The 12,872-nt window shown below is 56.8% G+C and overlaps 1 protein-coding gene and 1 long non-coding RNA gene across 8 annotated transcripts in view; one reads left to right on the forward strand and one right to left on the reverse strand.

Annotated features, from left to right (window-relative positions):
- Positions 1-223: 223 nt before the first annotated feature.
- Positions 224-3,008, reverse strand: LOC136333791 (uncharacterized). 3 transcript variants are annotated; one of them, XR_010731092.1, is made up of 3 exons: positions 2,961-3,008; positions 2,408-2,536; positions 224-1,907 (listed from the first exon to the last, which is right to left on the reverse strand). It is a non-coding gene; the product is annotated as an uncharacterized lncRNA (long non-coding RNA). The 3 variants fall into 3 exon arrangements; XR_010731091.1 differs by having other exon boundaries at positions 2,408-2,533; positions 2,961-3,007; XR_010731090.1 differs by lacking the exon at positions 2,961-3,008 and having other exon boundaries at positions 2,408-2,952.
- A 242-nt stretch (positions 3,009-3,250) lies between these two features.
- Positions 3,251-12,872, forward strand: part of TNRC18 (trinucleotide repeat containing 18) — a 90,000-nt gene continuing 80,378 nt past the window's right edge. For 3 of the 5 annotated variants that reach the window (XM_066273444.1, XM_066273446.1, XM_066273445.1), the window contains exon 1: positions 5,211-5,960. In XM_066273444.1, coding sequence (XP_066129541.1) covers positions 5,372-5,960 — 589 coding nt within the window. In that variant the 5' untranslated portion in view covers positions 5,211-5,371. The other 2 variants (XM_066273447.1, XM_066273448.1) reach the window with 2 other exon arrangements.

Here is a 12,872-nt window from a genome sequence, read left to right on the forward strand (position 1 = left end):
GAAGTACGGGGGAAGGGGGGAGGGGACGGAAGATGGCGGCCAGACTGCGGGCTTCGTGGCTTGTCACCCGCTCCCCGCAGCGCTCCCTGGCCTGCTTTTTACATTTCAACGTGACCCGCTAAAGCGGGGAGAGCGTCTCCTCTGACCCGGAAGACCAGTGAGGGGTGCTCTGGAGGCTCCGTGCGCACCGCGAGGGTCTGGGAAGGAGCCCGGTCAGCGCTCACCACTCGGCTTGGAATCCGTCCCCCGCCCTAAGATGGCTCCCGGTCGCTGTTTATCCAGCGACTGCAGGAGCCACCTGGGCGTGGGGCTGGAGAGGGGGCAAAGATCCGGGCGCGTGGCTCCTCGCGCCCCCACGCACGCTGCAGCGCTGAGAACCCGTACGGCCAGGGTCTATCCTGCTGTCCCGCCCCGCGGCCGGGAACCCGGAGCCGCCGCCTCTTACTACGCCGGGCCCTGTGCCCGAGCCGGGCTCCGCGGGTGCGGGTGTAAGTGTGTGCAGGGAGGGCTGCGCAACGGGGCTGGGGTCCATAAGAGCCCGGGAAAGAGGGGGTGGAGGGAGGGGGTCTCTCCTACCCCTACCCAAGGCCCTAATGAAATGCAGGCTCGGTTCGCCACGCCGACTAGGCGCACACTTGGAAAATGCAAACGCCATTGGCAAATCCAGGGCAAACAGGCAGAATTTTTATTAGCAACTAAATGATTTATGGCACACATACCCCGCCGTCACAATTACGGCGTCTTGGAGCACCCAGGAGTGAAAACATTAAACATTTATAAAAATAGGCTTTTGTTATTTTCCACCCTGCACGTCCTCTGTATTCCCCACCCCAGCTCTCAAGATACATTTTTTTTCTTGAGCTGTATTAAAATAAAGAAAAACATTCCAGATCTAGGGCGGGGATATGGGGTAGGGGAATTATGGTCTGGGCTCCGAATATTGGAGGGCAACGAGGGGGGTGGGGAAGCGATGGGGGCTCGGGCGTGGGAGGGCTTACAAGGAACCCACAAAGGCCTTCGGATAAGATTCGAGGACGCTCGGTGCCCACCAGGGCTGCGCCCCCACGCACGGCCCCTTCCTATGCCTTGGCTTCCAGCAGTCCCGCGCAGCTAGCTCAACTGCGTTTACTTTATTTCTGCAGTCATCCCCTCCCCCAAGGAACACAGACACAATACCTCCTTTCTCTAACCCCCCTCTCCTCTCCGTCTTTGCTCCGGGAGCCTCCTGCTGCCCCGGCCGCCACTGAGAACTGTGCGCCCTGCTCCTAGCGCGGACACCGCCTCTTGTTCCCCTTGGATCCAGCTATTTTTGTTCCTTTCTTTCCTTCTCACCTCCCCCTCCTCCCCACCGCAGAATTTCTGCTTCCAAAAGAGGGCAGCCTAGAAACCAGCGCTGGAGGCTTCAGAAAGGGCAACTTGAAACTGTCCTCAAGAGGCTGAACTTTTTTCCTCAAATTTATACTGGAATTAAATTAGACACCCTCAGCTTGCTTTGGAAGCCTACCTCCCTTTTTTTTTTCTCTAAAAGTGGATTAAAAAAAACAACAACGAATGGGCGCTAACTAGCTCATTTCTCCCTCCCTACAGAAAAGTTGCTTTAAAATGATTTAAAAAAATAGAGCGATGAGAAAACGCTGAGTCCGCAGCGCGGGGCGAAAGAGAGGGCTCCTCTTGTTTTAATTAAAATCCAATCACCGCGGTAGCTCTCCAAGGCAGGATCGGCAAGGATTTCTGCCCTTCCACAAGCTTCCTTTTGAGGGTACGTAATGACTAGCCGGGCATGGGTCCCTGCCAGGCTGCGGAGGGGGTGCGGGGCCTCCTGGGCGGCCCCTAGGACCGCATCCGCACTCCTCGCCAAGTAGGTTGCCGCGGACAGCTCCCGGCGACTCAACCCAGAAAGGATTTTGCTGAAAGCGCAAAATAAAAGTACAAAGTCTGGGGGATTGAGTATCCCCTCCCCCTTTGGCCATCTCGGCCAGCCAAGCACTTTTTGGGCTTGGCTGCTGCTTCCTCTGAGATCAACAGATCTCCCCCCCGCCCACCCCCCGTCTCGCCCTCCCTGGAGGGGGCGCGGCGGATGGATGGCGAGAGAGGCCCCCAGCCAAGAGGTTTTTAATATTACACTTTAATAGGTTTCAGAAGGCCCCGTGGAGAAATGCTAATAGGCTGAAATGTCAGAATCGAGAGGGAGTCAGTTCTCCTCAGACGATCTAATCCTTTTTTCTGCTCTGATTTTTTTTTTGGGGGGGGGAGTAAAGGGGTGGGAAGTGCCCACGCCAAGAGAGACTTTGGGGAGGGGCGCACAGTGCAAAGCGACGCAGCCCCGATTGGGGCCGTGAAGGGGGGGAGGAAGCGCGCCCCGGCCCGCGTTTCTATAGGAACCCCTTTTAGAAGATTAGAGACTCACCCGCTGCCGACCGCCGCGGCCTCTCCAAAATATTAATCAGTAACCATCTGACACCGCATTTCGGGAGGGACCTGCAGGCCGGGGCTAGGAAAATGGCCTTTTCGCCAGCCCATCCTACCAACCGCGCTGCTGGGGAAGAGGGAATGAATCGCTGCTTTGTTTTAAAAGGGGGGAGGGAGGAAAAAGCAGCTCTAGTCTGTTTTGGCGTCGCCACCGCGCGTTCTATAAGGCGCGCCCCAGGGGAGATGGGAAGCCGGGGCTCGGGCGCGGGGTGCAGCCTGCGGAGGTCCTAGGCCCTTCCCAGCTCGCTTAGCTTGTCACCTCCTCCTGCGAGCAGGAAGCTGACAGGCGGCCCATTAAACCGTGCCTTGCAAAGCCCTGGATTGCGGCGACAACCATCTTCCTCTATTTTGATCACTAAGCCCAGACGCTGGGGGAGGGAGGAGGGAAAAGGAGAAGAGGGAGGAGGAGGAGGAGGAGGAGGAGGAAGGGGGGGGTGCCCGAGCTGGTGGAGGGGGAGGGCTGCCTAGAAACGGCCCGGAAAAATTCTCACCACCAGTTTTGATCATTCAGCCCCGCCGAGGGGAGCCTGGAAACTGCTGGAGCCCCTAGGTCCGTAATTGGTTTTATAGGAATGGCTGAGGGCCAAGGTGTTTACATGCGCGTGACTGGCGGCGCACGCGGCCAATGGGTGGCGGCCGGAGGCCGGCCTCGGGGGGAGGCGGGCACCCGGGAACAATGCGTGTTTCTTCCGCGAAGAGTGCTCCCCTCCCCCAACCTCCGCTTCCCCCCCCCCGTTGGCTTTTTTTTTTTTTTTTTTTTTTTTTTTAGATCCAGCGAGAGGAACTTGAAAGGGGGGTTGTGTAATGTACCTTTTCCAATCCCGGGCTGTATATGGAGATTTGGGATTCTTTAAACCGGCGCTACCTGGATTTTATTAAAAAGCGGGGAGCTCGGCGGGAGGAAAGCTGGCTTTTCCGGGGGCTGCGGGAGCCGGGCCGCGGGAGGGCGGAGGAGTTGGCGCGCAGAGCGCTCGGCCCGGGGAGCGGTTTTCAACCAAAAAAAGGAAAGGCGGGCAAAAAGTGTGAGGAGGCTGCGGGTGGCGAAGGGGAGCAGCAGCCGCGGGATGGCGGGCAGCACGGGCGCCTAGCCGCGCCAGGAGCCGGGGCCGCCACCGGAGTCGCTGTCGCTGGAGCCCGGAGTCGGGAGACCCGCCGCGCCAGGTACGCCGCTGGGTCGCCCGCCCGCCCGGCCCTGGTTGGGCGCGATGGTCTCCAAACTTCTCCGGCTGGCCTTCCACCCCACATCACTCTCGGGGTGTGCCACGGGATACCTGCAGCTCTGCAGCCCCTGAGAATGGAGTCGGGGACCAGAGGCGGCGAGATGGGGGCGCCCTGGGAGGGTTGGGGGCGAGCTGCTTCTCCAGGGCTCCCACCTGAGTCCCTAGTCCCGCTCCAGCCCGCCTAGCTGGGCCCAGGGGCGTCGGTTCCCTACTCGGTTACCGGCAGGCGGTCGGGGAGCCAGGAACGCCTAGACGTTTTCGATTATAGGCTGTTTTTAATTAAAAGCCAGAATTCAGCCATTTTAACTATATTTAAGAGAGAGGGAGAGAGAGAAAGTAGGGAGAACGCAGTGGAGCACGCAGATGGCCGAGCCAGGTTCTTTAACAGAGAGAAGGTATTCCAGGGGGTTTCACCTCGACTTCCCCAGTGTGGGGCGCCGGGGCATGCCCTACAGCTCTGGCTTTAAAAAGAAAGCTACACAAAGAACATTTTTTAAAAAAAAATCACGGGAAGCTCATCGCCTCCTTAAGACATGTATCCTCGGATGTGGCGATCTTAGATTTTTCCAAAGTAAACGCGAATCTAGTAACCAGAGCCTGATGGGAGAGAGCAAGGGAGGGAGGGAGGAAGGGGGTGGTTGTAACCAAAACCGGGTTAAAATAAGCACCTTTAGCAAAGTTGTAGAGGAGGGCTGGAGGAGGAGGCTGGGGAATTGGCGGCCAAGGGGTCTACAGCTCGCGGCGCGGGGTCGCGGGGAGGGCACCCGGGACCCGGTGGCTTTGGCGTGATCTGTAGCTCTAGGAGCACCCCGGCCTCCCGGGCTCAGGAATCCGAGCTGCTGCGGGCAGACGGAGAGTGAGGACCGACCGTGTTGGCTCCAAAACCCTCCTCCTGCCTCCACGGGAATCGGCAACGGACAAATCTTTTAAACAAACAGCTTTAAACTGGAACTACGGGGGCATTTACCCAGCGCTGGGGGAGGCGCCCCTCGGTGCGAAGGTTTTCTTTGTAGATTATTTTTGGAGTTGAGGGGAAGCTAGGGTAGGAGCGAGACCCTTGAGACCCTTCCATCCCTTCTGACGCCCCCCAAGTCCTCCGCTCCAGGCCACGTCCTCCGGGCCGCAGGATTCCCAGGCCGGGGCGTTGGAAAATGAAACCAAAGCTTGTTTGGAAGGATTTTTTTCAGTCCTCGGGAGAGAATGCCACGTCTCTGGTCCTCGGACTTAGACTCTACGACTCAGAGTGGCCCGAGGGGGGCGGCGAGGCTCTTTAAAAATGATAAACCCGCTTTGCACTCTCTCTCCGAAAAATACACGAGTACCGAGTCTCGGTACGGGCTTAGGAAAACTAAGCTCAGAAAAGGAAGGCGAGGGCCCCCGAAGGTTAAATATTAAACTTTGAGAATCAGATAGTGACACAGTGTTAGACATTTCGAACTGCTCTTGGAAAGGTTTCCTGGTTTGAAACCCCGGAGCATGTGACACCCAGGAATCAAACACACTTCGGAGGTTTGTATTTGCGCAGTCCGGGCGCGGCCGAGGGCCTTCCCCAGTTTGGGGAGGATCGTGAACCGCCAAGGCAGAGTCGGGGCTGGGCGCAGCGCGCTACCCGCCACTTTCCCAGAGTTAGGGCCCCGAGAGCCAGAAGCCGCTGGAGGAAGGAGCATGGGTTTTTACTTTTTATGGGAAAGGGGCTACACCCGATTTTATTTCTGGCTACCAGATCGGCAGCCCCTGACCCGGAACGGCAAAACAACTTTCTAAAACTTTCCCCCCCTTCCCCTTTTTTTCTTTTCTCCCTTCTGTTTCTTCCGCGGCTCGTCTCCTCTCCCCTCCAAGACGCCGAGTGCGCCGCCTTGCGCAGCTCTGCCTGGCCGCCCGGAGAGGCCTCACCGCCGGCCGCCTGTGCGCCCCGGGCTGCGGGCCCGCCGCCGAGCGCAAGCCCCGCTGGCCGCCGCCGCCATGCACACCGCGGAGCCCCCGCCACTCGAAGACTCTGGGACTACGCCGAGGCCGAACTTTTAGGTTCCACTGAGGAGGCCCGCGGGCCGGGTGGGGGGCTGGCCGCGGCACTCCCGCGGAGGATGGATGGCCGAGACTTCGGGCCCCCCCGGTCCGTGCACGGCCCCCCGCCGCCGCTGCTGTCCGGCCTGGCGATGGACAGCCACCGCGTGGGCGCGGCCACGGCAGGCCGCCTGCCCGCCTCGGGCTTGCCGGGTCCGCTGCCGCCTGGGAAGTACATGGCTGGCCTCAACCTCCACCCGCACCCGGGTAAGTGCCCTTCGCCGTGTTCGCCCCCGCTTGTTCCCCCGGGATCCTGGGGAGGGAAGCGTGGAAAATGCTATCTGCTCTGTTCTCTGGCGTTCGCGACGGGGGAGCGGCGCCTGCCTCTCTCTCGGTGGGCCTACGGGGTTGAGGGCCGTTTCGGCTCCCGAGGTGGGAAGACCGTGGCCGGGGAAGAGGCCAATCCGGAGACGCCGGCGGAGAGGGGTGCGCGGCGCGGCTGCCTCTTCCGGCCTGCCGGCTTCTCCCAAAGCACACTTCTCGCCGAAACCGGAGCCACCAGGGACGTTTCCACACCCCGAGTCCCCGCGGCTGAGGCTGGGCTGGAGTTTTCAGAGATCTGGGCGAGAGAAGAACAAACTAGTCCCCCGCCATTTGAAACTTCGGTTCCTGGAGCTCGAATCTCTATTTCTTGGCAAACGCCCTTGCCGGCGCCTGTGGGCTCCGGGGTTTCGTCCCTAGCTTCTCCATTCCGGCGGCGCGGTGTCTCCGACCAGCCCCGAGCGCCTGGGGGTGCCCTGGGACCGTGGTCTCCGGAGGGTGGGCAGCAGCCCTCGGGGGGAACCCTCGCCCTCCAGAAGGAGAAGAAAGGCGGGCTCGGGACCTTCCACTCCAGTAGGAGAGGAGCGACTCCGATCCCGGGGACCCCCTGGTATTCCGCGCGCGCGGCGGGAACGCAGACACTGAGCCGCCGCCGCCCTGAAGCGGGGGAAGGAAGAGGTGCTCGAGCGGATCGGGCCGGGCTCGAGCGGCGGAGGAAAATCTTGAATTGGCTATTCAACCGCGGGAGGTGGTGGCCGACAATGCCTGGCAGCCTTTGCCATTTTCCGCGAGGGGCTGCCCTGGCTCGGCGGGGACGGCGCCGGGGAGGGAGAAGGCTGCCCCGGGGGGCCGCAGCGGCTCCGATCGGGGACGGTGCGAAGGGAGGCGCGGAACCCTCTAGACCTGCCGCGGCCGCAGCACAAGCGCGGGTCCCTCCCGGCTGCCTCTGATCTCTGTGCCTGGCGTCCCACGCTTCGACTTTTGGAAAATCCACTCCTCACACTTCAAAGTGTAGTTTTGGGTGCTTGTGATTTTTCGGGGAGCCCCCGATACTCTCCTCGGCCTTGGGCTCTTGGAGGGGACACTTCTGGCCGCTGCGCCCGTCTTGGTTTTGCCCTACCGACCCTGCTCGCTTTGCAGCGCTCGCCGTTTTTGCCTATCTCTTTGGTTTTTCTCCTGGAACTTTTCAGGAACCGGAGTCCCAGGACTCGGCGGGACAAAGGGCCTTTGTGAGGCGCCGGGCGGGGGAGGGGCGGCGCGGAGGCCGGGAGCGCGGAGATCCCCGCCGCCTGGGTTGCGAGGATCGGGGCGCAGCCCGGATGCGCGAGTGTCCCCCAAGAGCTTGCGGCTGTATTCCGCCCCGGGGGACCACGAAGAGGGCGAAGGAAGGACCCCAGAGGTCTCAGTAGAAGGGTTGGGGACGGCCCCAGGGTACAAAGAGCCGCTCGGGCCGTCCCCTTTTGTGCGCCCCCAGAGGCCACGGTTAATTTTCGTTGGCGTGTCCTTCGAGTGCATCAGGTCTCCGGGTCCAGCCCGGGGTGCTAGCAGGGAGTCCGCAGCCTGGGAATCGGACCCCGGGTCTTCCGGTCCCGCAAGACCTCTGCTCGCCTTCCGAAAGTCAGGGAGAGAGAGGGCGCTGCGGACTCCGGGTTTCCGATCTGGCCGGGGTGGACAGAGGCCAAGTACTAGAACACGAAGCGTTGCAAACAGCCCCTGCTGCCGGGGCGCCTGCCCTAACCGCAGCCGCCAGCCGGCCCCACTCCCATTAGGTAGACGGGGAGGTTGAGGCTGAAGAGGGGAAGCGACGTGATGGGAGGCGGACGGGCCGGGGAAGTCTAGCGGGAGGTGACCGCGGAGGCCTGTCTCGGCACCTCCCGCGTTAGGAGCTGCCTGACTTATGCGTGCTCGGCGGCTGAGGTCATGGAGGAAATAGCAGGCGGCCCTGGGAAAGGCTGCCCGGGAAGGCCCCAGAGCCGCCTCCTGGGCCCGTGCTCACCCAGGAGGGAAGGGTGCGGGTGCTGGCGCTGCCCCCAACATTTCAAACGGCCTCCCAGAGACCTCCGACCCCAGGCCAACGCCCAGATCAGAGAGCTCCGCGCTAATTCCATTAGCCAGGAGGTGGGGAGCTGATCCCCATCAACTGCTTGGACCCGATTACAAATTCTTCAACCCAGTTCCCCTCTCTGCCTTTTTATGGGGTGCATGTGCTGAATTTGATCTTTCAACGCCTTCCCCTTCTTGGCTGTCAGCTCCTTAGGTCTGGTCAGTGTTACCAGCCTCATCCTTGTTTATTTTTGTACTGGGAAGCTCAGAGAGGCTAAGCCATTTGCTCTTGTCACACAGCGAGGTAGTGAGAGGCCATCTCTGTTACCTCTGGACTCCAGCGTGGATGGGGTCCTGGTTGATCCATGGAGCCTCTTAGGTAGAGGGAGCTGCCCTGGGGGTACTCAGAGCGTGAGGGGACCCTGGCTGCAGGGGTGCTGGCACCCCACCTGGGCAGGTATGGGCAGGAGCGTTGCTGTGAAGGAGGGTTTCCTGGAGGAGCTGCCTTCCGCACCACGGGTCTCAGGTCAAAGAATTTGGTGGTTTGCTCTGCACAAGAGGAGGTGAAATCAAGAATAAAGGCCACTTGGAATAAAGGGTGGTGGTTACCCTTATGAGCCTAAATGTTCAAGTAAGTGACAAGCACCTGGTAGGCTTGCTTCTCTGCTCTTGGGTTGGGACCCTGAGACTCAGTCTCCCTCAGCTGCAATTAAAGAGCTATTAACAGGATTTTATACTTGGACATTGGTTCTCCTTGCCTCCAACACCTTGGGCTGGCCCTTGGGGGATATGTGTATGGAGGAGAGGAGAGTGGGAACAGGATGGGAGACCTTGCACTTTGGACTGGGCCATGGACAATAGGGGGCCACAGCCTTCTCCAGGGTCCATCAGCTCTATCTGTGGAATCCGCCCTGCAGCCTCCTGGGCTTGATTGAAAAGGTTAATCAGTGTGGGCCGGCTGGTGGAATGATGTGATTCCAGAGATAAGGGAGGTTTGCTGGGTGCTTCCTCCTCTGGCCCCTGGGGAGGATTCTGGAATCTGGAAGAGCCTCTCCTTGTTCCCTGGGCTTTCCGAGCCTCCTAGTTTTTTGTGTTTTGTGTGTGTGTGTGTGTGTGTGTGTGGTTTTTTTTTTTTTTAGCACTTTCTCTCCTGGCTTATTCATTTACTCAGCAAATGATTTCCAAGTGCCTCCCGCATGCCAGGCACTGCTCTGGCCCTGGGAATCCAGCAGTGACCAAACACACAGAAATCTTCGCCTTCATTGGAGCTCAAGTCCTAGCGTGGGGCCAGGCAGTAAACACACATCAAGGAAGGAAAACATTTTAAGTAGAGATCCAGGCCGTGAATGACAGAGAATACAGAGGGTCTGTTTTGTCCTGAGTGGTGAGTAACTCAGCCTGAGAGGGGCTGGCTCTGGCCCTGAGGGGACCTGAGTTTGGGGGAAGGTAGCAGGAGGGTAGGACCTGTAATGAGGTTTTGGAATTTCAGGCTGTGAGGAATGAGAAGGTAGCGGAGGGTTTTAAATGGAGGGAGTGACTCAGATGGAGGGACATTTTACAGAACTGGTCCAGACTCTTAAAAAAATATCAGTGGCATGCCAGACAAAGGAAGGCTAGGAACTGTTCCTGATTACAAGAGGCTAAAAAAATGTGACAGCAAAAGGCAATGTATGGCCCTCGATTGAATCTTGGATCAGGGAAGAAATTGCTCTAAGGGATATTATCTGGGCAATTGACGAAATTGGAGTATGGACTGTAGATTAGCTGATAGGATCAAATCAATATTATGTTTCACGAAGTTGATAACTGTATCCATGGTTATGTAAGGGAATGTCCTTGCTCTTAGGAAAGTAAGAACACTGAAATGTTTAGGGGCAGGAGACAAGATGTCTACAACTTACTCAGGAATGGCTCAGGAAGAGAAAAATCAACAGCTATAATTTGTGTGCCACGTACACAGGAAACAGGGATACCTCGGATGACATCAAATAACACCAAATAACACATGGTGCAGGGAGAAACAGCAGTCCAGGTCCGGACCTGGGGAAGGTCATCTGGAAGCTGGTTACATTATTTCAAACTTCTCTGAGTTTGAAATTATTTCACAGTGAGCACTTAAAATGAGTGTGTATTGCTGTCTGGAGACTGGTGGTGGTGGTGGTGGTGGGGCAAGTGACCAGCCAGTAGTCAGGAGGCTTTGGGGGGTGATGTCACCAGGGAGAGATGCTGCAGGTGACCAGGATTTGGTGCCTGTGGGGGCTGCGCTTTAAGAGATGTGGAGGGGCAGAGAACAGAGAATGGGGACCTCACCTGGACTTCTGGACAGTGCTACTTACAGAGCCATGGGGAGGATGAGATTTGGAGAAAAGGCAGTGATTGGGCATTCTTGATTTCGATGTGGCCAGCTTGCGATGCTCTTGGCTTCTGGCTTGGACCTGTCTGAGGTCCAGTCTAACTCCCACTGGGTCACATATGGCCCTGTCTTCCACCCATATTCCAGTCCCATCACGGTGACACCCCTAAGCTGTAACTTCCCAGCCTCGCTTTTGAGAGGCTCAGTGGGAGCTGCAGTCAGGACAGAGCGTGGAACTCCCCAAGGGGCTGCTGGGAGTCCTGGCCAGCAGTCAGTGTTGGCCTCTGCCCACAGAGGCCTGGCATCTGATTTTGGAGGAAATCAAAGGCATGAGAGGGAACCACCAGAGTTCTTCACTGCCATTGCAGGCCACAGATGCACCCACTGCCTGTATCCAAGATTCCTTCCTGAGCTCATGAACGGATCACCCTCCACCTGGAATAAAAAAAACCCTGCTTCACACATTCTCACTAACAATTTGGTATGTTCTGGGCTTTTATGTCAGTTGAGGTTCTTATCCTGCTTCAGATGAGGCAGAATGGCCTGGAAGCTGAGGTCAGAAGCTGGGGTTTATTTATTTTTTTTTTAAAGACTTTATTTATTTTAGAGAAAGAGAGAGAGAGAGAGAGAGAGAGAGAGAGAGAGGGAAAGCATGTGTGTGTGAGAGAGAGAAAAGGGAGGGAGGAAGAGCAGGAAGCGTCAACTCCCATATGTGCCTTGACCGGGCAAGCCCAGGGTTACGAACCTGTGACCTCAGTGTTCTGGGATGACGCTTTATCCACTGCGCCACCACAGGTCAGGCAGAAGAAGCTGGGTTTAGATCTCAATTTTCTGATCTATGAAATGGGTCAGTGTCTGAGCTGTGCTGCATTTTTTCATGAAGTCTGAATGAGCAAGGGCAGGCCAGGTGCCTAGCACAGTTACAGCCCTCTGTGAAAGTTACAGCAAAAGTGATTGCTGTCATTACAGGGATGATTAACTCCTGATTCATGAAGGCTTTGCTTTTGTCCAGACTTTGCTGGGATTGAAATGGCTTGCAGGCTTCTTAGACAACCAGGGTCTCAACCTGAATTTCGTCATTATTATTCTTTTTTCCTGTTTTTGGTTGGGTTGTAGCAGCTACACTGTCATCAAGTGCTTCCATTCTGAGCGTGTGGCTCATTGAATTTTTACGAAAGGAGCCCTCCCCGTGGAACCACCAGCCAGCTCAAGATCAGGACATTCCTAGCGTCCAGCGACTGGTGCTCTCCCTTAGTCACCATCCACCCCACACCCACCATCCTCTTATTTCTGCTGCCTTACATAGTTTAGCCCACTTGTAAAACTTCCTGTAAGCGGAATCCTGCAACATACGCCCTCTTATATTTCTGCTGCTTTCACTCCACATAGTGTTTGTGAGGCTCATGCAACATTGTGACATGTGCCAGCAGTTTATCTCTTGTTGTTGTTTCGTGTTTGACCACATGAACGTGGCACCGTTCGTCCACTCGGCTGTGGATGGACACTTAGGTTGTTTCCAGTGTTTGCTATGAAGAGAACTGCCATGATCTTGGCCTTCCCTGGTGCACATCTGTACACATTTCTCTAGAGGGATGTTGAGTGCTCAAGAGCAGAATTGCTGGGTGACAGATTCCATGCAGGTAGAGGTTTGTTTTTTTTTTGTTTTGTTTTTTGTTGGTTTTTTTTTTACAGAGACAGAGTCAGAGAGAAGGATAGATAGGGACAGAGAGACAGGAACAGAGAGATGAGAAACATCAATCATTAGTTTTTCATTGGGACACCTTAGTTGTTCATTGATTGCTTTCTCATATGTGCCTTGACCACAGGCCTTCAGCAGACGGAATAACCCCTTGCTCGAGCCAGCGACCTTGGGCTCAAGCTGGTGAGCTTTGCTCAGACCAGATGATCCCACGCTCAAGCTGGCGACCTCGGGGTCTCGAACCTGGGTCCTCTGCATCCCAGTCCGACGCTCTATCCACTGTGCCACCACCTGGTCAGGCTCTGTGTGCATTTTAAAATGTTTTTCATCATTTAAAATTTTAAAATTCTTATTAAAAAATTTATTTTCTATTGATTTGAGAGAGAGAGAGAGAGAGAGGGAGAGGAGGGGAGTGAGAGGCATCAGCTCGTGGTTCCACTTGTTCCATTTAGTTGTGCTCTCACTGGCTGCTTCCCATATGTGCTTTGACTGGGAATGGAACCTGCGACCTCGGGGCACTGCGAGGACGCCCTACCCACTGGGCCGCCCAGCCAGGGCCTCATTTATTTGTTAAGCTCTCTTGAGGAATACTTTGCATATCATAAAATCTACCCATTGAAAGTACGCAGGTCAGCCTGACCTGTGCGGGCGCAGTAGAGAAAGAGTTGACCTGGAACGCTGAGGTCACTGGTTTTAAACCTGGGGCTTGCCTGGTCAAGTCACATATGGGAGTTGATGCTTCCTGCTCCTCCCCCCTTCTCTC

This window comes from Saccopteryx bilineata, chromosome 4, assembly GCF_036850765.1.
Source record: "Saccopteryx bilineata isolate mSacBil1 chromosome 4, mSacBil1_pri_phased_curated, whole genome shotgun sequence".
Taxonomy (NCBI): domain Eukaryota; kingdom Metazoa; phylum Chordata; class Mammalia; order Chiroptera; family Emballonuridae; genus Saccopteryx; species Saccopteryx bilineata.